At 41.7% G+C, this 26,170-nt stretch overlaps 1 protein-coding gene across 2 annotated transcripts; it reads right to left on the reverse strand.

Moving 5' to 3' along the window:
* Window positions 1–900: 900 nt before the first annotated feature.
* Window positions 901–25,765, reverse strand: MOSPD1 (motile sperm domain containing 1). 2 transcript variants are annotated; one of them, XM_072744620.1, is made up of 7 exons: window positions 25,585–25,708; window positions 23,605–23,834; window positions 11,884–12,141; window positions 11,698–11,773; window positions 9,794–10,011; window positions 4,756–4,917; window positions 901–2,523 (listed from the first exon to the last, which is right to left on the reverse strand). In XM_072744620.1, the coding sequence occupies exons 3-7, from the start codon at window positions 12,035–12,037 to the stop codon at window positions 2,492–2,494; spliced, it is 642 nt and encodes a 213-aa protein (XP_072600721.1). In that variant the 5' UTR covers window positions 12,038–12,141; window positions 23,605–23,834; window positions 25,585–25,708; the 3' UTR covers window positions 901–2,491. The 2 variants fall into 2 exon arrangements, with proteins under 2 accessions (XP_072600721.1, XP_025838957.1); XM_025983172.2 differs by lacking the exon at window positions 23,605–23,834 and having other exon boundaries at window positions 25,585–25,765.
* Between the last annotated feature and the right edge of the window lie 405 nt (window positions 25,766–26,170).

Raw genomic sequence — 26,170 nt, forward strand, 5'->3', positions numbered from 1 at the left:
CAAAAAGCTCCCACAAGCCAGTAAGAAAAAACCACCCAGTCACCAGAAAGCAGGGGGTGGGGCAACAGAGGATATGAATAAATAGCTCTATGAAAAGGTAGTCAACCTCACTTTTGAGTTAATTAAAAAAAAAGTACGCTGAGATGCCATTTCTCATCCATCAGATTGGCAAAACACATGGCTGATGAATGGTTGATGAGACTGGAAGCACAGGCATTCTCCTGCAGTGCTGGTAAAACTGGTCAGGAGGGAAATGGCTAAGTGAATTAGGCTACAAGCCACACAAGAAAACACTACACAGCTGTAAGGAAAAGAATGAGGATACTCTCCAACTACTGATCTAGAAAATTCTCCTGGGTATAGTGTTAAGTGAAAAAGAACTAGGTGCTGTATAATATATAGAAGAGGCTACCATTATATATATATATAAAAAACCATAAAAATGAAAATATGTAAGAAACAATGGAAGCATATTTAAATCAACAACAGTGGTCACTTGAAAGGGCCTGAGTGGACAGGGAATGGGGGTGGAGAGGGGATGGCAAGCAGTGTTTTGTTTTTTTACTGTAACCCTTTTATTTTTTTAAAAAGTCATCTCTAACCCCAGCGTGGGCTCAAACTCACAATCCGCAAGATCAAGAGTCGCACACTCCACCAACTGAGCTGGCCAGGTGCCCCGTATACCTTTTTATAGTTGATTTTTGAAGCACGTGACTATTACCTATTCAAAAATTTAAACAAATTAATTCCCTTGGTAAATTAAGGAACTTAAGGCATTTTAGTGCATCTATTTCACTTATTTTTTCTGTTTAACTCACAGGAATAGGAGATAGCTCTAGGAAGCAGGAAACGAAAAGGGAGTTCCTCAGAGGTAACCATAATAAATTGTGTAAGTCAGTGTAAAACTCAGGCCTCCATTTTCTTTTATTAAAGTGATTTCTCTCCTTTACAAATATGTTATCTCTCACACACACACACGTGCCCTCACAAGCATACGTACACACACTTGCACACACACATACACACACAGAGGACTTGAAAGGGACAGAGAAACAAGGATAGCCTCCAAACATATTTTTTTTTACAAAGTTTAAAATAGATTACATTTCTGTGCTCTTCAGTCATTACACAATGTACAGACATGATCCATTTAATGATTCATCCTCCCCAAATTGGTAAACAATGAGGATTTTCTATGAAAGAGTATACATAAAAGCTTTTACTTTCAAAGCTAAAGCACTATTTTCCTGCAAAAACAAACCTCAGGCATATATATTAAGTTTATGTATATTCCTTGAGAACACTACAGTAGCAGTGCATAAGTTCGTTCTATAAAAAGATCTGAAAGATGATTTTCAAGAGACTCAACGCATTGTGCTCTCAGATAAAAATCCTAAGTCAAAAGATCAGTTATTATGACAATAACAGTTAAAACTGCATATATATGTTAAAGATCAGAAGAGGCTATAAAGAAATGTAAATAGTTGTGCTTTGGGGACTTTTTTTGGTAAAGTTGTTTTAATAAATATAAACTTAAAAAATGTCTCAGTGACTAATATAAAATAGACACATATCAAGGATTTTCTATACTTGGCTTAGAGTTTAAAGGTGAAAAACATCTCCACATAAAACACCCAGCATCTAGTAATCCCAGTGTGGGCTAGTTGCTTACAGTCAGGAAAAGGGCTAGGAAGAAATAAGTGATTTTTCTCTTCCTATTAACATAAAGCATGATCCAGAGGTAAAGCCAGGGTGAATCGAACAACTAAATAAATGCCTACCTTCCTTTCAAATTCTTAGACCAAATAGAGAAGTCATGCTACTTCTATGAGGGTTAAAGAAAAAAAAAAACCCCACATGCTTGGCATCTGGACCACTACCTATTCTGTAGTTCACCAGATAAATTAAGTATGTCTGGTCTTCTGTGAGATCCTAGGATAGGATAAGCATGATCCCTCAGTACTTTATGCTTTTTTTTTTACCCTCCACATATTAACTGTAAAACTCATTTTAGAAACACCATGGCAACTGTTTATAATGACAGAAGACAAGGTATAATTTACATAGTAACATTGATGTTTGTAATTAGGAAATAAATGTCATTTTATGTTTAGGCTGGTCAGTTTGTTCTTTCAGGCCTTTCACTTGGAAGGACATATGACCTTAATAATCAAGATAAATTAGAAAAAATGTGAGAAAATAGCAGATGTTTTAATTAAAGTCTTTTGCACAATAGCTTTAGATATAAAAAGAATTTCTTCAGATAATTTCCTAGGTGTCACTCAGAAGCATCCTTGCTGTCTGTAACATAATGTGCTAGAGTCCTTCCAATAAAATTAGAGAGTAATTTAAAATATATATTATACATTTGCAAGTATTATAAATCACTCAATAGTTTGTAGCATGTTAATGGAGTGAAGGAGAGATAAAAGGCAGTCCACATTCATATTTGCAAGATAAATTTACTTCAGAAGCCAACTGAATTTCTTGCTCATGTTCTAAGTATAGCCATTGTGATAAGACCTGAAAGAAAAAAAAATTGGAGAACAGTTAAAGTCCTGCATTTTACAAAATCTTCCATTCGATAAGCAATTGTTTAGGTCTCGATGAGCAAATAAAATAGAGCACATAGACAGGCACTCTACCAAGAATTCAAAGTCAGTTTGAATTCAGTTGATATTATACAGAAGAAATCCAATTTATAGCAATGGACAGTCACTGGATAGATTTAATTAAATCACTAATGTCTGGCCATAGCTAATTTTTTAACTATCAACTATCCCTCCCACTTTACCCAGTCACATCAGCTATGATAATAGCAGACATGGCACTTTAAAGTGTCAGTAAAGCCAGCCAACTTCAACAAAAACACATTGAACCACAAAGAGAAGCATAGTATTCCTGCTTGGTTTGTCTCTTTTGAAGAGACTCCATACATGAAAGCATAAAAATTTAATAAATTAAGAATATGCTCAGTGCTAAGTAAGTGGTGTAAAAAAAAGTGAGTGATAAAGTACAGAAAAGGAGGACAATCACATAGGACCAGGACAGGTAGAAAAGATGGCCCAAAAGGTAAAGTTGAAATAAGCCTAAAAGATGGACAGGGATGATAAAAAACAATGAGGTCAGCAAGCATTTCAGGTGCGGGAATGGCAAGAGCCAGGACAAGGAGGTGGACCAGACTCTTGAGCTTTTCAAGGTGAATAAATAATCTCACAGGCTGTGATCAAGGATTTATAGAGGGAATCAGCTAGACGAGATTGGCTCAAAGAGGGCTCAGAGTGAAGAGCTGGAGATGCCCAACTACAGAGTCACATTTCCTTCTGTGGACTATGGGGAGGCTCTGATGGCTCTGGAGGAGGCAGTGGCGGTGGTGAAACCAAACCAGAATGGAAATCCATCTGACAGCAATATGATGGAGCATTTGGAGGGTTAAAATAATGGGACGGGGTAGGGGGTAGGGGAAATGGGAAGAGAAAGGACACATATAGAAGGTACGAAGTCAAATTTAGAATTTTGAAATTTTGTTTTTTAATATTTTATTTATTTATTCTTGAGAGAGAGAGAGAGAGAGAGAGAGAGGCAGGCGCAGAGGGAATAGCAGGCTCCATGCAGGGAGCCCGACGTGGGACTCCATCCCGGGTCTCCAGGATCACGCCCTGGGCCGAAGGCAGGTGCTAAACCGCTGAGCCACATGGGCTGCCCGAGAATTTTGAAATTAAAGAAAAGAGAGCATAGCGGCAGTTGGGTGGCTCAGTTAGTTAAGCGTCTGTCTTGGCTCAGCTCATGATCACAGGGTTTCTGGATCAAACCCTGAGAGGGGCTCTGCACTCAGTGGGGAGCCTGCTTCTCCCTCTCCCTCTCCCCTTGGCTTATGCTTTCCCCCGGCCACCCTCTCTGTCAAATGAATAAATAAAATCTTTTAAAAAATAAAAATAAAAAAAGAGTATACCAAGGAGTACTGAGAGAATCCTGAAAAGAGCTGGCATTTCAGAAGAGGTGACAGGAGACTAGAAGACAGAGTCAGTCATGACTGGAGCCCTGATCCCTGACACATGGCAGGCACTGAGTAACTGTTCAGTTAAACTAATGAGAAGATTCCAAGCCAGGATGCCTGAGAGAATGATTTAACAGGAAGTATGGGAACGGGTTTAAAGAGAGATGTTCACCGTATTAAACCAGGACACACTGTTCACCTTTGTCACTCACTGTAGGCGCTTTGTCTGTCTCCCTAGGATTGACTCCTACAAGTAAAAATGCTGGATCGTGGAACATAGCTTTTACATTCTTATACATGTTGTATACCATCCAAGTCAGCAAAAGGAAAACAACTGAATACAGGATCAGATGCTAGATCAATAAGCTACAAAGAACTAGTTGGGTGGGTGGGGGGTTGCCTGGCTGGCTTAGTTGGTAGAGCATGTGACTCTTGCTCTGACTCGTGAGTCAGAGCCCCAAACGTGGGGCGGAGTAGAGATTACTTAAATAAATAAACTTACAAAGACAACAAGAAATAAATGTAAGCCAAAAATTAAATCTTGAAATGCACTTTACCTCAACACATGCTTTGGAAGCAATCTTACCTGTTTTTCAAATAAATAAATAAATAAAGAAACCAGCACCAGCACCAGCACCAGCACCAGCACCAGCACCATTACCACCATTATCAACCCCATACACATGTAACACCAATACCACCCCTGAGCCTACGCACATGCCCCACATGGGCCCCAAATGCAGCTCTAAAACACTCACCTAAGATATAAGCAGCCACTAATTTCTGATTCACACTCAAGTGGAGGTAGAGAGGCACCAGCGATTCCACATCCCCCAGCGTAGGAAGCATCAAAGCTGCAATGCACACCACTCCCAGGAAGACAGTCAGTAAACTAGGTCCTGAGGAGACAGTTCTGTTTTCTGTGAAAGAGAAAAACCCCTGAGCTTGTTTCTAAAAATGACCTAAGACCAAGTTCACTCACATTTACTGTCTACCACTCACCAGGATTCTGGTTTTGTCTTATTCCTCTCTTTCCCCATCATTTCCATTCCATGGGGTTGTATCTGCTGGACTTATCTGGAAGCCCATAACTCCTCGGAGTCATTACGAAATGTAATGTTGAAAGGGCATTGTGAGGTAGCAAGTTCCTACTGAAAGATCACCATCCTCCCCCTCCCCCCACCTCACCATCATCTGCAGAAAGTATTCAAGCACGCAACATTTGTATAGGTTTCTAAGATAAACAGACAGAATTTTTAAAGGGGCTAGAAATAGAAATTGAAGTCCTGATATTCTCCTCCTGTACCTCTGGGGATGGCTTGTGTCTTACTCCACTTCAGAGCCCAGTGCCTTCTGAGAGGAGCTTAGGTACATAGGTTTGGTCCTAATAACTGTAGCATCCTGCTACCATTTCTGAAAATATTAAAAGCTGCAGAAAGGCACTACTTGAGTGTTTTAAGGCTACCCATGGGGGCACCTGGGTGGCTCAGCTCAGTCAGTGGAGCGTCTGTCTTGGGCTCAGGACATGATCTCAGGGTCCTGGGATCGAGCCCCATCTCAGGCTCCCTGCTCCATGGGGAGTCTGCTTCTCCCTCTTTCCCTTCCCCTCAACCCTACTTGTGCTCTCCCTCTCTCTCTCTCAAATGAATAAAATCTTTTTTAAAAAGCTACCTGTGAAAATTCTTATCTTCTGCTCTATCCCATTTACAGCAAAGAAAGCAGAAACTATCTGGCAACTATTATGCTAAATGAAATAAACCAGTCACAAAAGGACAAATACTTCATGAATCCACTTACATGAAGTATCTACAACAGTCAAACTCAGAACCAGCCAGTAGAATGGTGGTTACGAGGGACTGGGGGTATGTTTAAAATGGGACTTACTAGTCATGGGCATAAAGTCTCAATTAAGCAAGATGAGTAAGTTCTAGAGATCTGCTACACAACACTGTACCTATAGTTAACAATATTGTATTGTACACTTAAAATTTTGTGAGTGGAGTAGATCGGACGTTAAGTGTTCTTACGACAGAAAAATAAAATTTAAAAAACGTCATCGGGCCTGCTATTCTACCATTCTTGCTGTATGTGTGCAATATTCATACCCATATTTTTAAGAAACCCAACAGCATATTCTGTCCTATAGTTGTTCCCACTACCCTTCTTTCATTAAAAGGAATAGCCAACAGCAACATAATCTTGTGTTTTATTAATGAAATAACACTGTTCATTTTATTATTAAATGCAACTTTTCTAAATTATTAATTTAGCTGTTGTGTGAAGTTTAATTGAGCCTTGCCAAAGCCAGATAGGTAAAAACAAATTCAAATTTTATAGTAATTACTGCTTGAGATGAAACAACAGTATAAATATCTAAAAGAAAGTCTTATTTCATTTAATAAGTGAAGTATCTTTGTATTTGTTACAGAGATAAGCTTTTAAGGAAAACATTTATGATTACTACACTGCTGACTGCAGACCCACAATAAAGATAATTTCAAGGAATTTTTAGTATTTAGAGAAATTCCAAATACATTTGCATAGATGCCTGCAATTTTTCAAAATGGAAATAGCTTTTCTCCTGATACTACAAGATTGTTGTAAAAACTTTATGGAGATATAGAAAACAAAGTTTCCTGATCAGTCTCATTCTCCTAGACATAACAGTTAGGCTGGTATAGATCCTTTCAGATTTTACAAGACCCACATAAACATGTAAAAAATTTTCTTGACATAAATGAGACCACAATATACGTACTATTCTATAACTGTTTTTTCCTCTCAGAAATATGTTTGTGCCTCTTTCTACGTCAATGCACAACCATCTATCTTTCTATCAGATCTTTGTAAATAAATGCCTGCCTGGCATCCCATCTTATGAATATTCATAATTTAATCCAATCTCCAGTCCAATTGATGGACTTTTAGGTCATTTTCAATCTTTTCTTATTATAAACAATAATAAAGAGTGTAATTTTCTTAAGCCAGAGGGCACGGACTGTGACACTGCATCAACACAGCAGTTCATTAGTAATGTAATTAAGACAAACTCACTACGATTCAGCTGCGTCTTTTTAAAACATCTTTTTAATAACCTGGGCTTTGGTATTTTGTTAAAGTATGCTTTGTGGGTTTCTCTTAAATTTCTGTTAAATGAAAAAATATATATATATATACACATACTTCTGCACACAGACAAGGCCTGGAAAGTAACATGGAACACTTACATAAGCAGATCTGTTAAGTGTGTGGGATTGTAGGTGCTGCTTTCCTTTCCGAATTTGTTACTGCTATGTCTTTTATAGTACAATCAAGTCGAGAAGAAATTTCTTATTTTCCTGGCTTTTGATACATTTATAAAAATATATTTATAAAATCTTTCACGATCTAGCCTCTGACCATTTTCTGGCTGGTTCACATAGCCGTACAACATTGCGCTCGTGTTACATCTAATAATCATCTCTCCAAGCTAAAGATGGGCAAAAATAATGATATTTCAAACCCCACACCCCCGAACAATCTCGATTTGCTTCAACATTTTAGTTCAGAGAAACTTGATGAACAAACCAGAGAATTCTACATACTGGCAATCACACATAACTTACTATTAATTCAAAAAACGGAAGTGAAAAATATCAGTTTGTCAACACAGGCTAAATCAGTCACCCTCCTACTGTATTACAGAAGAATACCTTACTCAGTTTCTGGCCACATTATTAGAAACATTGGGGTATAACTACTTGTAAACTGGACGTGCTCTACTGTGCTGTTGCCCTTGCTCTCAAGAGTGGCAAGAGCCATGGAAACCTTGTAAGACAAAGAAAATCAATCCAACAGACCCTACCAGATGAAACGCACACATACACTACTCTGTGCTGGGCACTCTGCACTAGTGGACAAGGACATGAGAGTTAACCAGACAAATAAGGGATGTGCTTTTGTTGAGCTTCCTGACATGGATGGCTTAGAGAGTTGGTTGTTTTTTTTTTTTTTTTTTCAAAAGAGAAATCACCTCATTTGTTAACCTACTTTGATTTTACAATTAGAAGAATTCACTAATATACTTTCGATACCAAATGCTCACTGTCAAAGTAAAGTAAGAGTAAAATGCTCAATTAACACAACTGTCATTATTTATCCTTTTAGGATGATTTTCACCTGAATTCTAATAAATTTTAAAATAAAGGAGGGAGGGATCCCTGGGTGGCGCAGCGGTTTGGCGCCTGCCTTTGGCCCAGGGCGCGATCCTGGAGACCCGGGATCGAATCCCACATCAGGCTCCCGGTGCATGGAGCCTGCTTCTCCCTGTGCCTGTGTCTCTGCCTCTCTCTCTCTCTCTCTCTGTGTGACTATCATAAATAAATAAAAATTAAAAAAAATAATAAAGGAGGGATGCCTGGGCAGCTCAGTGGTTTGAGTGTCTGCCTTCAGCTCAGGGCATGATCCTGGGGGTCTTGGGATCGAGTCTGCATTAGGCTCCCTACAGGGAGTCTGCTTCTCCCCCTGCCTGTGTTTCTGCCTCTCTGTGTCTCTCATGAATAAATAAATTTTTAAAAATTAAAATAAAAAACAAAAAAAGGAAAAAAATATAAAACTAAACTTTTAATCCTTTTGGGGAGGGACTCTTTAACTGGTCTGTTAAATACAGAAATTAGCCAGTGACCATTTTTCTTTAAAGTATGAATTTAACATCAAAAAACAAATACTCATTTAATCACTTTTCTTATTCTAGAGGAGGCATTAAGGGAGAATCATTTCCATAAACATTTATAAGCCAACCTCACAATACTGATCAGAGATCAAAGTGACATTTACCAGAAGCTCTCTCTTTCAGCTTCTAAAGAGGAAAATCTGGTCCTATCAGGCAATAAGAGTTGCTGAGAAGAAGCAATCTACTGGCTACTAGCTAGGCCCTCGTCTTAGTGTCACCAGAAAATCTGGGTACTCCCTACACAGACGGAGGAGACTCTTGCCCACAGCAATCAAAGAGGCATTACTCCCTGTGTTATCCAAATAAATACTCTAAGATGAACAAACTGATAGGGATATGTGAATTCATGTAATGACAAGTAGATTTGTTTTTAATTCCTCATAGATAATGTTGCAATTTCAAGGACAGCTGCTATCACATTCATATATCACTATCAAAAAGTTTCCATGTTTTTCTATGGAAAATTTTATCTTCCTCCCCTTATAATGGGGTTGGAAGGAGATAATGAGACGTTAAGAGGGAGGAGGAATGACGTCCAAAGGGTTGAATATGAGGATAGTGTCAATGTTGAAAGAATATATCATAACACTTCTGAATATCTAAGCTGGAAGGAAATGAGGAATGGAGAGGGATTCAATTAATAGCCCACAGGGGATATTATAATCTACTTAGTTTAATTAACTTCAACTTTAATGAGATTTTTTTTTTCAAAATAATATGAACAGTGCACCAGGCTTGGCCTATTGCCAAACACAATCTCTTTCCTTCTTCGAACTAATTAAATGAGAAAGGATACAGGAAAGTCACAGAAACAAAAGTAAGGGGGCTGCATTCTCGGGTCTACACATTTCCCAGGTTTATAGCAACACAGTGGCTGAGAGCTTTTCTCCCCACTTCAGGTCCAGCTCTAGGCCTCCTGGTGTGATTTTAGGTACCTGATCTCTAGTTAGGTTCCATTTTGAAGCAGTAGGTTAGGTGGGAAAGTGGCAGATCATTTCTCTAGTAATTATCCTCAGTCCTTGATTATTTTCAAGTTAGAAATGCGTGACAACCGCCAGAGGGCTTTCCAAGCAACCCCAAACTACCTGGTTGGAAGGACTGCTCAAAAAAGAAACTTTCAGTTAAATGTTCCTTTATTCTTTTTTCCTCTTCTTCCTTTTGTTGTTCTTTTGCAGATGGGAGAAGAATAGCCACAACCTCTTTCCTTCCTAAAGCCTTCCTCTGGCTCTGTTCGGACACTTGGAGACGGAACTTGTCTTTCACGCCATAGTGACAGGACTGAACATCTCTATGACGAATCACACTGAAAACATTAAAAAATAGATGCTGTTTAGGTTTCTGGGGACCCGTCAAACAGAATTCAGCCAGAGATTTCATATAGGAGAACATGAACTGTAACCAAATACCCAAATAGAGAAATTTGCCACTGATGCTAAAAAAAAAAAAAAAGAAAGAAAACAACAAAAAACACAGCATAACCCAAAAGGAAATGGGTGATTCTAAAATATTTGATGAAAACCACATACTCTACAACATAGAATAAAAGTCTGAAGTAAAAGGACGATAGGTAAAGAAAATTCCTTTGAGCAATGAGGTTTTTTCCCCCTTGGGATCTGCAGGCAACAACAGTTACCAAATAGGATATATGAAATGGTTTATTCCCCACAAAAATATCATGGATTTCTAGGCCACTTATTTATCATGCAACTAACGAGCCTCACCTAGACTCAAAATCAAAAGCCGTGCACACAGGTAAAAACAAGCAATTGAGTAAGTAAGTAACCAGTATGACCAATGCCATGGAAGGCTAACAATACATTTATGTATTCCTCTGAAAAGAGTATAAAGTAGTTCACATTTTATGAGAGTTATCTACAATTCCACGTATCTTACTTTGTTCGTAATAGAGAACACAAACCAATTAGGCCAAAGATAACACATTTCTTTGGCAAGAGACTACATTTCTTTGGAATAGTTCTTGCTTATTGTGTATTGAATGGAAATCAAACCTGTGAAAACACGTCCTCTAAAGATATATCATTTCATGGATATGGGAGGCTGAAAATATATTCAGAGGAAAAAACTTCTGCTTCTCATTCTCATGGAAGATTTAAACAAATACAGTTTACTTGGTAGCTTAAATTAAGAGCTGGTCAATGGATCCATCTGGTCACCACTAGCTCTAAAGTGAAAATTAAATATGAACAGCTTGAACAAACAACCATTTATCTGACACTCTAAGACGAAATTATCTGGAAGAGCTCAGATAACCTTTTACAGATGAGTAGTTACACACTTGCTTCCTGTTTGCAGAGATTAACTTCCAGGCTTATTAGCTGAATCATTTCAGATGAACTTCTATTACCATTGTTCTGTGAATGTAGTATTATTAGTTTCCCAAATGTCACTATAATAGGATGTTCCAAAGAAAGCTAGAGTCCCTGTTACAGCTAGAGAAATTTAAAGGAATGAGTTAGAACTTGACCTTCATAAGCGACCCCGCTATAATGACAAGTACAACAACTGAGATGTTCACAGAAATATTAACTTACACGTTAGCTCCAGCATCATGAAATACTACTAAGTATCTGGTCGACCTGTTTGGAATCTTAGGGGCTTCTTTAAGAATTGTGAGGGACTGAGGTTCCTGGGTGGCTCAGTCAGTAAAGCATCTGCCTTTGGCTCAGGTCATGATCCTGGGGTCCTGGGATTGAGCCCCACATCGGGCTCCCTGCTCAGTGGGGAGCCTGCTTCTCACTCTCTCTTTGCCCGCCACTCCCCCTGCTTGTGCATTCTTGCTCTCAAAGAAACCAACAACTTTTAAAAAAAATAAAGAAAATAAAAATTGGGAGAGACTCAAACTTCCAGCAAAAGATTCAATATGGCATAAATGCCTATGGGGGAATGGCTTCAAGAGATTCTTTACAAGTTAAACACATAAATATTAACACACTTAAAACATGTTACCAGGAAGGGATTTTTGACTTACATATCCACACAACACTGAGGCTTTACTGCACCTGCAGCATCAGCGACAACATACTTATTTGGAGTAGTACACAAAACTGAAAGAAAAAGTCACAATGGCCATTAGTGTCTTTCAAAAATTAGTTTCTACAAGTAAACAATTAGTAGGGACTAGTTACAATCCATAAGAGAGACCTAGGAGACTCACCTTTGAACTTTAAGGCAAACTCATAGGGATTATATAGCGTCAACACTTGCTTATGTGTTGACTGGTCATCTGCATAAAATATTAGCTCCGTGGGAAACACAAAAACGGGAAGATTTCCTTCCACTAACTCTGGCTGTCTTTTTTGTTGATGCATTGGCTCTGAATCCCCCTTGCTGCAGCTTCTGTTTTTACAGTCTCAAATCTATTTTGGACTTTCCTTAAGTCAGTTAGTTAAAAACTCCAAAGCATTTTGGCAATCTAGAAAGAGAAGAAGAGAGAAGGAGGTCGAATGATACCCGTGTTCATTGGTCATCTCTCCAACAAAAAGCATGCTCAGCTTGCATTAAAACAGGTCCCCAAGTCATTTAAAGATGCCTATGGATTCTTCCTCTTGGCTTACTTGCACAGGTTGTACAAAACTATGCAAAGAAATTTACAGATGCTCATTTCACATTCAAAATTTCAACCTATGATAGGGCACCTGGGTGACTCAGTGACTGAGCATCTCCCTTTGGCTTAGGTTGTGATACCAGGGTCCTGGGATCTAGTCCGGCATTGGGCTCCCCGCAGAGAGACTGCTTCACCTTCTGCCTATGTCTCTGCCCCTCTCTGTGTCTCTCATGAATAAATAAAATCTTTATAAAAAATATTTCAACCTATGACAAATCACACAAATACTAGAATAAAGAAGTCTTTCTACCTCAAATTAATCACCCTATTTCAAAGAGGTGAGATCAAAGGCACATGGCTTTTTTTAAAACCCCAGTGCCTGGGTGGCTTAGTCGGTAAAGCGTCTGCCTTTGGCTCAGGTCATGATCCTAGGGTCCTGGAATCGAGCCCAAGTCGGGCTCCCTGCTCAGCGCAGAGCCTGCTTCTCTCTCTCCCTCTGCCCACCACTCCCTCTGCTTGTGCACTCTTGCTGTCTCTCTGCCAAATAAATAATAAGAAACAGATTAAAAAGAATAAAACCTTGGATTTCTTATAAAGTAAGATTAAGTATTGTCACAACTGATTTTATGTGAGCTCGTTGGTATTCTCAAAGACTAGAAAATATAAAACAAAGTAAGTTTCCATGAGTTATGGGAGAAAAACCATGAGACTGACTTTTGCACTCATTTCAACAATGCCTTAATAGTGTCTTCTGGCAGCATGGGTGGAAGAGTGCTTTTCATCTTTTTCCTACCAAAAACCCAAGACAAGCAAAAATGTCTCGAAGGGAAGCTGAATATCCCCACTTGTGAAGGAGTCCTTGGGAGCTTCCTATGAGAATTCAAAGTCAATAAGGAGGCTCTGGCATGCAAGTGGCACCGTGCCTTCCCCCCACATCAAGTACACAGGCTACATGAGAGCTATTTTCTTCCAACTTAGAGACCTTTTGGATTCCTTCTGGGGTTCTTGAATATGTTCTAAATAGTGTAGCTGGGAGAAGTCTGTCTGATAGGTGTGATGTTTCTATGTTTATTTCCTAAGCTAATTTTAATCAACAACATTGTTATTTAGCCTGCATCCTAAGAATGTGGCTTTTGAAAATGCAAAAGCTAAAACAATACAATCACAGAAAATGTTTTATTTTTCTCTCTGTAGATGACACCTTTAAAACCAGCCATAAACCATTTAATACTTCGTGTCCCAGTTCCCACACCTGCAAAAAGCAATAGAACACAAGATTAAACTGTTTGCTTTTACCAGCTAGAAGGGGCTGCTGTGCAGATTCTGCTTGAGGCCTTTCCAACTTTTATCAAATATGATAGGGTATAATCATGTATGCAAATTGTTAGTTTCTTTCAGCTGAACACCTATTATAAGCCAGGAACTATGTCAGGAGCTGGGCAGAGATATCACGACCACCCTGCTCTTGAAAGACTCAAATTGAGGGGCGCCTGGGTGGCACAGTTGGTTGAACGGCCAACTCTTAGTTTTGGCTCAGGTCACGATCTCAGGGTCATGAGATTGAGCCCTGTGACAAGCTCTGCACTCAGTGCAGAGTCCGCCTGAGATTCTCTCTCCTCTGCTTGTGCTTGCTCTCTAAATAATAAAATCTTTTTTTAAAAGACTCAAATCTAATTCAAACAATATTTAAGCTACCTCTAGGAAGCTTAAATACTTTTTTTCCCCTGGGGCTCTGCTTTTACTGGGTTTGAGGATTTTGTGGGCTCATACTTTATTGGTGGATTCAGAACATCAGAGTGGAAATTTTTTTTTTTTTAATTTTTTTTTTTTTAATTTTTTATTTATTTATGATAGTCACAGAGAGAGAGAGAGAGGCAGAGACACAGGCGGAGGGAGAAGCAGGCTCCATGCACCGGGAGCCAGATGTGGGATTCGATCCCGGGTCTCCAGGATCGCGCCCTGGGCCAAAGGCAGGCGCCAAACCGCTGCGCCACCCAGGGATCCCCAGAGTGGAAATTTAAAGTGTAGGAAGAGAAACAAAAACAAAAACAACAAAACAAATGACCCAACTGATCAGTTACTGAAATCAACCAAATCTTTAAAACACTGGGGGGGAGGGGACCTGGCTCTCTGTCCTGTGACCGGCAATCTCCGAAGTGGATGCTTCAGCCATCAGACCCTAGGTGGCTCAGCGGTTGGGCGCCTCCCTTTGGCTCAGGGCGTGAGCCTGGGACCCAGAATAGAGTCCTGCATTGGGCTCCCTGCGAGGAGCCTGCTTCTCCCTCTACCTATGTCTCTGCCTCTCTGTGTCTCTCATGAATAAATAAATAAATCTTAAAAAAATAAGCTACCTCTATTATAATGCATACCACTATATATATATTTAAGTGCTAGGGAACTAGAAGATGACATGAATAATTCTGCCTGGAAGAGAGGCCCAGAGATGACACCGGAGGTAGTCCCTAAAGGGAAAAAAAAAAGGTATACACTCCTGGGGCAGGGTGGGTGGCACAAGGAAGGGCATTCTGACCTAGGAAATAGCATACGCCAAGGAACAGAAATGTGAAGGTGAGGGACAATGCTAGGAAGATCATAATCCACAAGCTATCCCAGATCATCCTTCTACTTCCTTTCCATACACTTTACAGCATGCACACATGTAGCTCATGACAGTGTTGGATTGGTTTTGGTTTTGGTTTTTGTTTTTTTGACCGAGCTGAAAGGGCCTATTGATATTTTTATTAGTAACAACATTTAATATGTATATCAGTCATAACAGATTACAAACTTTTTATTAATTAAATATACAGAATTAATTAATACATGCAATGCTTTAGCACTTACTGTAGACCAGGCAGTGTTCTAAGTGTTTGCTGTTGTTATTAAATTAGGAAGAGACAGAGACAAATAATGTCAGCAGGCCTCCTGCGTGCAATCCAGCATTTCTACTCTAGCAAACTGTCTGTTGTAATACAATAAAACTAAGATTATTCTGAAGAGCATCTGACAAAATCATTCTAATTTTGAGTTTTTATTTGCCACAAATTTCTTTCTTTTGCTAAGGGCCATACACACTGCTATTTGGATAATGTGCTCTAAGAACTTTGTTTTTTTTTTCAGTAGAAAATAATTAGCTCTATTACTTTCTTAGTTAGCTTGGCTATAGAAACACAACATCCGAGTTTGCCATTACTAAATAGTATCAACATCTCATTCTAAAACATTAGGATGAGGGGATCCCTGAGTGGTTCAGCGGTTTAGCACCTGCCTTCGGCCCAGGGTGTAATCCTGGAGTCTTGGGATCAAGTCCCACATCAGGCTCCCTGCATGGAGCCTGCTTCTCCCTCTCTCTCTGTGTCTCTCATAAATAAATAAAATCTTTTTTTAAAAAAATAAATAAAACATTAGGATGAGAATTCGGCTTAGGATAAAAGGTGACGTGGCATCTCTGATTTCTGGAAAATAGTTTAGTCAGTAAATGTTGGTAAAACCAGGTATCCACCTAGGGAAAAGAAAGTTGAATTTATCCCTTACTCCTTACAAAATTCCAACAGTTTATTAAAGGGTAAATTCCAAATGCATCAAAGTTTTAAGTGTAGAAAAAGAAAACTGTAAAATACTAGAAACTATGGGAAATCTTTTTTTCTCTTACAGAATCTGAGGCTTTCTAACAACCAGAAACCAAAAAGTATTGCTAAATGTGACTATATAAAAACACTTAAAATGCCAGGTACAAAAACTTTTAAGCAAAACCAAAATGACTTTTTCAATCACAGGCCAGATCTGATTTCCCTACTATATGTAGAGGAAATACAAATTATTATGAAAAAGCACTCATTATAAAAATGAGCAAATGTTGGACACCTGGGTGGCTCAGTGGTTGAGCATTTGCCTCCGGCTCAGGTGGTGATCCTGGAGTCCTGAGATGGAGTCCTGCATCAGGCTCCCCCCAGGGAACTTGCTTCTCCCTGTGCCTATGTCTCTGCCTCTGTGTGTCCCTTATGAATGAATAAATAAAATCTTTAAAAGGAAAAAAATGAGCAAATGCTATAATATTTTATAGACAAGGGCCAATTGTTTTTTAAACTTACCAAAAGAGATGTAATCTCACAAGAGAAGAACTAAAGCTATACTGGAATACATGTTTTACTTGCCAGATTGGCAAAAATCAACAACTCTGACAGCACACAGTGGGAGCAACCAGGCATGTTCCTAACATTGCTGACGGGGATATAAATTGGCACACTGGCTCTACCTGCCAAAAGTAAACACGCATGTCCTCGGATCTAGAGATGCTACTTCGAGGAATTCATTGAGCATAAATATTCCTCTTGTGTAGAAGTATGTATGCGGAACTGTTTTAATCTCAGTTCTGAGGATTAAATAAAATGATTTATGGGAGGCACCCAGAACAAAGCCTGGTGCTCAGTAAGGGTTAGCTGTTGTGGCCAATAGAAGACTGGATACAGCTCAACTGTCCCTTACAGGGTGTTGATGAAATAAAGTATGATGTAGCCACTCGTTGGGACACCAGGTATCTGTCAAGAAGAAAGAGGAAGCTCTTTGTGTAGTATGGGTACAGACTGATAGTCAAGTGTAGTGTTAAGTGAGAAAAGCAAGGTACAATGCAGAGTAGGGAGTACGGCACCATTTGTGTGGGAGACAGAGGTTTCCTGGCTCTGGGTAAACGATCTGTGGAAGGATGGCCAGGGCTGGCCCCAGAGAAACCCACTGAGTGGCCAGGAACTGGGGTAGAAGGGTAGTTTCCTCTGGACACCTTTTTGTATCTTTCAAATTCTGAACCCTATGAATACCTATTCAAAAGTTTTGTGTAGGGAAGCCCATGTGGCTTAGTGGTTTAATGCCATCTTCAGCCCAGGGTGTGACCCTGGAGACCCAGGATTGAGTCCCACGTCAGGCTCCCTGCATGGAGCCTGCTTCTCTCTCTGCCTCTCTGTCTCATGAATAAATAAATAAAATATTTTTTAAAAACCAAAAGTTTTGTGTGGGGTTTGTTTTTCTAGTGGAACTGAACAACTCCTCCTCCAGGGCCTGATCTGAAAAAGGTGCCAGTTTTGAAACTCAGGAAGAAATTTAGAAACAATGTGTGAAAAACCTCTGTTAATTGCATTTTCCAATTCATGATCTTTTCCTAACACCCAAAATCTTTTTTTTTTTTATTTATGATAGTCAGAGAGAGAGAGAGAGAGGCAGAGACACAGGCGGAGGGAGAAGCAGGCTCCATGCACCGGGAGCCTGATGTGGGATTCGATCCCGAGTCTCCAGGATCGCGCCCTGGGCCAAAGGCAGGCGCCAAACCGCTGCGCCACCCAGGGATCCCTAACACCCAAAATCTTAAACTATGTCTTAAATACTATGATTTCAATTCTTTAAAATCATTTTATATGCAACAGAAACTCATTACAGTGAGAAAAACAAAGGTTTAAGAGGACTGGAAAACTGATGAAAATGTGCAACTTTTTGTTTTAAAGGAGTATGACATTTTATAAATCAAGCTGGGAAGTCAAAATTAAGCACCCAGAACAAGCACTAAACTCTTGGTTCCAACCTGAAGAGGGGGTTAGTTGGCACAAGTCAGAGTAGGAATTTCGCTTGCTTTACGTAATGGTTTAGTAGAAGTCTTTGTTTTTTATTTTGAAGCTTTCCTTTTACAAGTTGAGTATGTACACTTTTCCCCATGAATTGTGAATAAATAGGTTGTCTACCCCCGGTCACTGCTACAGAAGCATTTCATTGGTTTTAGCAGTTTATTATTTCTTTTTGTACCCCTGTTCCCATTTCTCACTTATCTCGGCTAAGAGATACATTGCCTCCTGAACTCCGACCAATGGAAATTAGGGAGGAATTTTTTTTAAAGATTTTATTTAATTATTCATGAGACTGAGAGAGAGAGGGAGAGAGAGAGATACAGGCAGAGGGAGAAGCAGGCTCCATGCAGGGAGCCCGACGTGGGACTCGATCCCAGGTCTCCAGGATCACGCCCTGGGCTGAAGGTGGTGCTAAACCACTGAGCCACCGGGTGTCCCATTAGGGAGGAATTAGCAGCAGGTCACCAGAGCAATATCCAAGATTCTGCCAACAAACATAATGAAGCAGAACACCTGCCTCTAATTGATGGTCTTCCGGATAATAACACTTTCTCTTTGCTCCTGTCCATACTGCAAAATGATAAAGTGCAAAAATTCTGGGGAGAGATTATACACTAAACCAGTAAAACCTTACTACAAATCGGTTTATGAGGTTGCTTTCCAAAAGTCAAACATAACATGAAGTCAAAGAATGTGCGCTCCCAGCCCTTCTCATTGTACCTATGGGAAAGTAGGCTCAGGATAGTTAAGGGACTTACTATCCAAGGTTGCACAAGATACTGGAGACAAATCTCTGGTCTCCAGACTCACCCTTCCCTATACGGTACCTACCATCTCTTCTGTGTCCTTTTCAAAAGTCCTGCCTCAGAGGCTCACTGTCACACATGCCCTCATCCCTAGAAGTGGTCCCTGCTTTCCAGAAAAGTTCTCAAAGGATGATCCAAAATTCCAAGTCTTTTTTTTTTTTAAGATTTTATTTATTTATTCACGAAAGACAGAGAGAGAAAGAGAGAGAGAGAGGCAGAGACACAGGCCGAGGGAGAAGCAGGCTCCATGCAGGGAGCCTGACGTGGGACTCAATCCTGGGTCTCCAGGATCGCTCCCTGAGCTGAAGTCAGCGCTAAACCGGAGAGCCACCCGGTCTGCCCTAAAATTCCAAGTCTTGATGCATGTGCTGCCTTTTCAGTTTTATGAAGAACAACAACTGAGAGACAATTTCACTTACTAAGTTAGGCATGCTTTCTTTTCCTGATTCGGAAAGACGACCGACGGCTATCAGGAGCTAACCATTAGGGCATTGGTAATTAAGGTTTATTTTATTCTACCTCTCTGGAATGCAAATGTCCCTCCATCCATCAAAGCCTCGTTCAAATTTCCCCTCTTTGTGGTCTTCCTCTACTTCTCTGATCTATGTGACCTCATTAAGTTTATGACATGGTCTTTTAATGTATTTGCCAAATTGACTGAATATTCTAACATTTGCTTTGTGTGGATTAATTTGGACTCCCCAGATGTCAAGCAGAATGCCATATTGTTTTTCTGTGGGGTCTGTTTGTTTCTTTGTTTTGGTTTTTGGCTTTTTTTCACCCTGCATATACCCAAGCTCGGTGTTAGGCACTTAGCAGATACTGAACTGATCAGTTTGCCGACAGGTGTTTACTAATAATGGTCTCCTCCATCTAGGAGCATTCCTCTTCCTCGTGGCTAAACACACTTTGTCCATAAAATAAAAGACAAGAAAAGAATCCCCATTAAAGGACCAGGAAATCTACAGTAGCTGCTTACCGTGGGCTGGGGCGGGGGGAGTGGAGAACAGAGAATCTGCACTTCCAGCTGCCTCTCCCCATCCACTCCCACACCCCCTCCCACCTGCTTCCCTCTCATCACTAGCCTGGCTCCTAGGTGCCCAGCTAGGCTCCGGCACAGCCCTGACCTTACAGAGACACCATGCAGCTGGCAGCTGGTAGTGCAGGAACTGCCTTGTCCGTTTCCTCTGTACCAAAGGCCCAGAAATGCAATCATGAATGAAATTTGAAAGGAAACCTTATGTGTGTACACCACCTTGTGACCAGTCTGCAAACTACTCTTACACACACACACACACACACACACACACACACGCCTAAACATGTGAAGTCCTCACACGCTCCACCATCAGTCCTGGGAGAGCATTGGCCAGAAGTGGGATTATTTTTTGTCTTCCTCACTTTAGATTGACCAGAAGGAGGAAAAGATCAGACTGAGATAACGTGGGAGTTTCAATACCTTTGCTCACCACAGATTCAAACTGGAGATTTAAAACAGAAACCATTTTAAAACTATATGGTCATGGGATGCCTAGGTGGCTCAGAGGTGGAATGTCTGCCTTTGCCTCAGGTTGTGGTCCCAGGGTCCTGAGATCGAGTCCCACATCAGGCTCCCCAAAGGGAGCCTTCTTCTCTCGCTGCCTACGTCTGTGTCTCTCATTATAAATTATTTAAAGAAAGAACTTCTACAAAAATAAAAGCATATTGTCATTTGCCCTCTCCCCCCCCCTTTTTTTTTTTTTTTTGGAAAGAGGAGGCTGTGAGAAAATCAAATAAAGTAAGTGGTCCTTGGAGATGCTTGTACTTAAGTGGTTTAAAGTCTGAAACTGCTAAGGATAATTGGGGGGTACAGACTTCCACAGAAACTGGTGACCCATCTGCTTGGCCACAGTGCCCCAGCTCCTTACTGCCTCTCCCTGTCTCTCGCTTGTGTTTATACTGATTAGGGTCCCCAGCTCTACCTCGGGGCCAGCTCCCATTTATCTGGGCACAAGGGCTATCTATCTCCTTCCTCCATACCTGCCACACTCTGCCAATGGGCAGGGAAAATATTGAACAGTTATGAGCGATAAGCTCTCTTTGCTTTAGTCTCACTATTATCCAAGCCTCTTTTTCCTTCCATTTCATTAGCTTGACTCTCTTCCTCCATATATCTCCAGTACTGTCCATTAGGATTTTTAATGGTTGGTATATTCCTTTTTTTAAAAAAAAAGATTTTATTTATTTATTAATGACACACACACAGAGGCAGAGACACAGGCAGAGGGAGAAACAGGCTCCATGCAGGGAGTCCGACGTGGTACTGATCCCAGGTCTCCAGTATCACGCCCTGGGCCAAAGGCGTTGCTAAACCGCTGAGCCACCCAGGCTGCCCTGGCTGGTATATTCCTAAAGTCTTTCACAAGCAATGTCCTAATGTCCACTTTATAGGTTCAACTGTTCATGGCACAATATGAGGCCATTTTGTTTCTACACACTTTCTTGGGTTGTTTTTGTGTGTGTGTGTGTGTAATTTGATGCCTTTCCAAAGGGACCTACCTGCTATAAATAATGTGGTGATGGGCTATTACATATTCAAATTGGAAAAGCTGAGTCGTGTATCATTTAAGATTTTGAAAAATAAGGATGCCTAGCAGCGTGTTTTAAAACCGTTTTTCTTAAAGCTAGGTATTTCCCATCTTTGTTTTACAGTATCTCAATGTCTTCAGGTATTTTAAGATGTATGTGCGATTCTCAAAGCAAAACCTATATTAACTCACTATATGAAGTACACATATTGCTACCTATATGGCACTCTCCAGAGTTTTAAGATCACAAATTCATTTACGGAACATTAACTGAACACTTATTATGTGCTAGGCCCTGCACTGAGGAATATGCAGAAGAGATGAAAACATGGTCTTAGCCCTTGAAAAACTAAGTCTGGCAGGAAAAACATATATCCATGGTAATTAGGATATGATGTGACAAGTGTTAAAATGCTGGCAGATAAAAAAGCTCTATGAGCATAAAGAAAGTGACGGTCTGCCTTAAATAGGAGGTTGCAGTAGGAGTGGAGAGGGGGGTGACTTCCAGGAAGAAGATGTGTAGAAGCATGAAAGGGACTCTTAAGATGAGCTTTGGCACTGCACATGGTTAAAAAATAGCATGTATGGGGGAGTGGCAAGAGATGGTGAAAAATCTTGCAATCCAAGTTTGGGGGTGGAGGCTGGATTCTGGCTGCCAGTGGTTCTCAAAATGAGGTACTGGACCAGCAGCAGCAGCAGCAGCAACTTCACCTGGGAACCTGTTAGAAATGCAAATTCTTGGATCCCAGGCTGGACCTACTGCCCCCACAATTCTGGGATTGGGGCCCAGTCATCTGTATTTTCACAAGCCTCTGGATAATTCTAATGCAGACTGTCCTTTGAGAACCACTGCATCTGACGATGGGAAACCTCTGAGAGGTCTTAGGCCCAGAACGGACTGGATAAGATCTAGAAGTAGGAAACTGGTTGCTGCTGACCAGTCAAGCACACCACCAGACTCCAGAGAAGTTACAGTAAAATCCAAGTGTAAGTCTTGAATCAATGTGGCATGAAGGAATGAGGGCCTAGATGAAGTCAAGAGGAACAGAAGGAAACAGATTTTAGAGAGGTTTTCCAGGTGGCCCAGATTCAATCAGGTGAGTAGGATAGATAGATCCATACAAAAGTGTGACTGAAAGGGTTTTTACATAAAAGCTGTAACCTTGTCAAAGGTATCAACCACTAGGTGTTTTAAGAAAGAAGTGTTCCAGGGCGACTGGGGGGCTCAGTGGGGAAGTGTCTGCCTTTGGCTCAGGTCACAATCCCAGTGGGATCAAGCTCTGCATGGGACTCCCTGCTCAGCAGGGAGTCTGCTTCTCCCTCTCTCTTTGCTGCTCCCCCTCCCTGCTTGTGTTCTGTCAAATAAATGGATAATTTTTTTTAAAAAAAGGAAGGAGTGTTCTACACAGTCCCTAGAAAAAGAAGGCAAGATGGAGCACAACGTCTGTGTTTCCAGTGTCAAAAGCAAGGGGTGCCCAGGCTTACCCCTGAATCTTCTGGTCAGCTTCTACTTCTCACTGGAAGTTAGTCAACAGGCATTCATATTAACATAATAACCTTTTGTGAGTTTGGTTAGATTGAATCAAACCTTGACACTGATACAATTTTGAGGATGTGCTGGCAAAATCAAATCTCAAATGCTGGAGAGCAGAAAAAAGGCATTGGTTCTGGAGATCTTACCAAGAAACTGCCAAGGTAAGACTCAATGCTAGAGCCTTCGCTTCCTCCTCACTTCATCACTGATCACATAGCCCACTTAATTCAGGAAGAAGCTGGAATGAATGAAAAGAATCACCCTGTACTATGCCCTGAAGGCCAAGAAAGTCAGGCGTAACTGTTCTAATTTTGGAGGTAGGATTTAGCTGAAGCAATCTTCAATTTCCTGATGGAGATGAGAGGGGTACAGGTCAACCCATCTGGCTAATTTACTTAATGAGAATTTTGTAAAGCACAATCCCTATTTCTGTTAGGACTCTGGATACTTCCTGTTATGCATGGCATGTTCTTCCAGCTGATACCAATAACTTGGCCTATTTGACCACCTTATTTTGTCCAAGAATAATTCACAATCAATTATTGCACTATTTTATGAAATTTGAGAGCTCTAAGGGACCCTGGAGATTAAAACAAAACTTTCATATTATAGATAAGGAAACAGAGGGCCTTAAAGTGTAAATCACTTCATCTATTTATTGCAGGGCAAGATTCTGTAGAATACTACAAGATGGCAAAACAAGATTCAGAGCAACACAGATAATCTCATTTAAATTTTAGACAATATTTAAAATTCCGCTATTTTCCATTTTAAACGTTTTAAAAACAGAAAAAGAAGAGTAGCAAATAACTTACTTTATTGGGCTATTACAGGATGGGGAAGCTTTTCTTGTAGTTTCTTAACTTCTTTTCACAAATTAGAGTTTAAGGGGCACCTGGGTGGCTCAGTTGGTTAAGCATCTGACTCTTCATTTCGGCTCTCAGGTCATGATCTCAAGGGCGTGGGATCAAGCCCCAACTTGGGCTCCTTGCCGCGTATGGAACCTTTCTAAGATTCTCTCTCCCTCTACCTCTGCCCCTACCCTCTAAAAGAAATAAAGAGGAAGGAAAGAAAGAAAGAAAGAAAGAAAGAAAGAAAGAAAGAAAGAAAGAAAGAAAGAAAGAAAGAAAGAAAGAAAGAAAGATTAGAGTTAAAATGTCAAAGCTTCAGGAGAAAATAATTAAAAATAAAAAATTGGAGAAGAAAATGTGCACGAACAATTTAAGGGGAGACACATGCATTATTTTATAAGCTATTTTGACTTTATACAAAGGCTGACTTTATACTGAATATTGTCCATTACATCTAATTATATATTACATGTAAAGGGACTCTATCACCACTACTCCTTACAGATTTGAGAAACTCCAAATTTTCAAATATCCCAGGATTTGAGTAAACCTTGTATTCTGAGAGTTCTAGAAATGCTTCAGAAACTACTTTATCTGGTATCCTGTTTGGGTATGTAGGCATGAACAACTTGAAAGACACATGTGGCTCGGTTTCCTGTTTTCCAAACTCCCCACTGCTTTCTACCAAATACATAGGTAACCTAGAAGCTGGTGTCCACTCCCTGGTCAATATCCTGTATATAGCACTTTATAGGCAGATTTCCAAGTACTTAAAGGAAACATGGACAAGGCTTTCGTCAATGAGAATATATTCAATTCCAGGTGTGCCTTTGCTGAAAAAAAAAGTAGACTTTTCCTCTCCTCTCTGGAATTCACATTAAGAATGCAACGCATTCCAACAGAACAGGACTGCTTTTTAGGCAAGATCCAAAGGATCCCATTTTCCAGGTCTGCGTCCATCTCTTATTTCCCTCAAAGGTCAAAAATCCGGGGCCATTTTCATTTAATATTTCGCCCTCTCGCTCCCCGATGTGAGGTCTCTTGGATTCTACCAGGGCAGAAAAGCGACTTCTGTCAGAGAGGGCAGATGTCAGTTACTTTACCCAGAGGGGAAACCGCAGAACATCGATTAAGGGCTGGAGGGCAGGAGAGGGAGTATCAAACGGTCCGTCCTGGAACTGGAGCTCCACCTGATTGGGGCCCAGCCTTTCCAGCCTTCGTCCCCATACCGGCCGGCTCCATGTGAAACCGGTCATGTGAGCCTGTTTACAGCCGAGCAGCTGGTGCAACCATCAGGATCCGTGCGGAGGTCCAGGAAGGGGGACGGATGCAGGCCACGTCTCCCCGCCACCCCCCGCCACTATTCCACGAAGTCGTTCGCTCCCCCTCTCCAGCCCACTTTCACCTCCCTCCAGCCATCCCGGGACGCCCCGCTCCAGCCCCACCGATCTCCTTCCAGTTGATCGCCCGGAGGAACTGGCTGGGTTGGGGAAAGGAAGAGTTAGGGCGAGGACGGTGACACCTCGAAGGGGGAGTCAGCCTCCCTCCCCTAGCCCTCCTCGCCACATCCGCCAAAGAGTTGTCCCCGGAGTCTCATCCCCGGGGCAACCGAACTCTGCCGGGCGGGCACCGGGAGGATCCCGAGCCCGCTGCCTCCGCCTGGGCACGAGAAAGGCAGGCACGGGCCGGCCGGACCCTGGGGCCGGGCTCCGCGGGCGGCGGGGCAGCTGACAGTCAGAGATGGGGCAGAGACGGCTCCCTCTTGCCCGCTCCCCACCTTCCACCCACAGCCCGGCGCCGCCGAGCCCCGCTGCCAGTCACAGAGCCCAGCTCGGGGGTTGGGTACGGCTCGTTCTTTGCGCGGGGTCTCCCGGTAACGTAACTTCCACGTCTTCCCGAAGTCGGAGGAAGTGGGTGACGGGACGGGGGGAGGGGGACTCTCACCTCGGCAACACCGGCTCCTCGGAAAGCAGCTGCGACTGCTCCTCCGGTCCTTTGTCAGCGTCTCTAGGCTGCACTGCCTGCTGGGATACCGGAGGACTCAAATGCCACCTCTCCCCGCCCTCGAGGATGAGCTGCGGTTGGGGGCGGGTAGGAAGAGGGAGAAGAGGCGGAGCCGGGGGGCGGGCCGGGGCCCGGGGGCGGGGCCTCCTGCCTGCCACCTGGCCTCTCGGGTTTCTTCCTCTGTGCTCCAAACTTCTTCCTGCTGTCCAGGGCCCGTCCCTCCTCCCTTCTCCCCTCCCTCTCCTCCTGCCTCCCCTCGAGGAGACCGGAGACGCTGAGGGTCATCTCTCTTTGCACTTGTCAGGCAGCACCTTCCATTCGTTCCCCCTTCTTCCTCCCCTACGTGCACGCGGCGCGCACACAAGTACAGGCAGTGAGTACCCGGAGCTGGCCGATTCTATCGCTGAGACACCTCTTACTGCCCACCCTTCGCCACTCCCTCCTCAGTGCCGCAGGCTCAGCATAGGCCCCATGACTTTTGTGGCCTCCTGGTTGGGCTCTCTGCCTCCACTCCAGCCTTTGCCCA

This window comes from Vulpes vulpes, chromosome X (genome assembly GCF_048418805.1).
Source record: "Vulpes vulpes isolate BD-2025 chromosome X, VulVul3, whole genome shotgun sequence".
NCBI classification, from domain to species: Eukaryota; Metazoa; Chordata; class Mammalia; order Carnivora; family Canidae; genus Vulpes; species Vulpes vulpes.

Coding starts and splice junctions, on each gene's coding strand:
- MOSPD1 (XM_025983172.2), bottom strand. CDS start 12,037: ATGCATCAACAAAAAAGACAGCCAGAGTTAGTGGAAGGAAATCTTCCC. Junction 11,774..11,883: donor GTTTGCCTTAAAGTTCAAAG/GTGAGTCTCCTA, acceptor TTTTTCTTTCAG/TTTTGTGTACTACTCCAAAT. Junction 10,012..11,697: donor CCTCAGTGTTGTGTGGATAT/GTAAGTCAAAAA, acceptor TAATGTTTTCAG/TGTGATTCGTCATAGAGATG.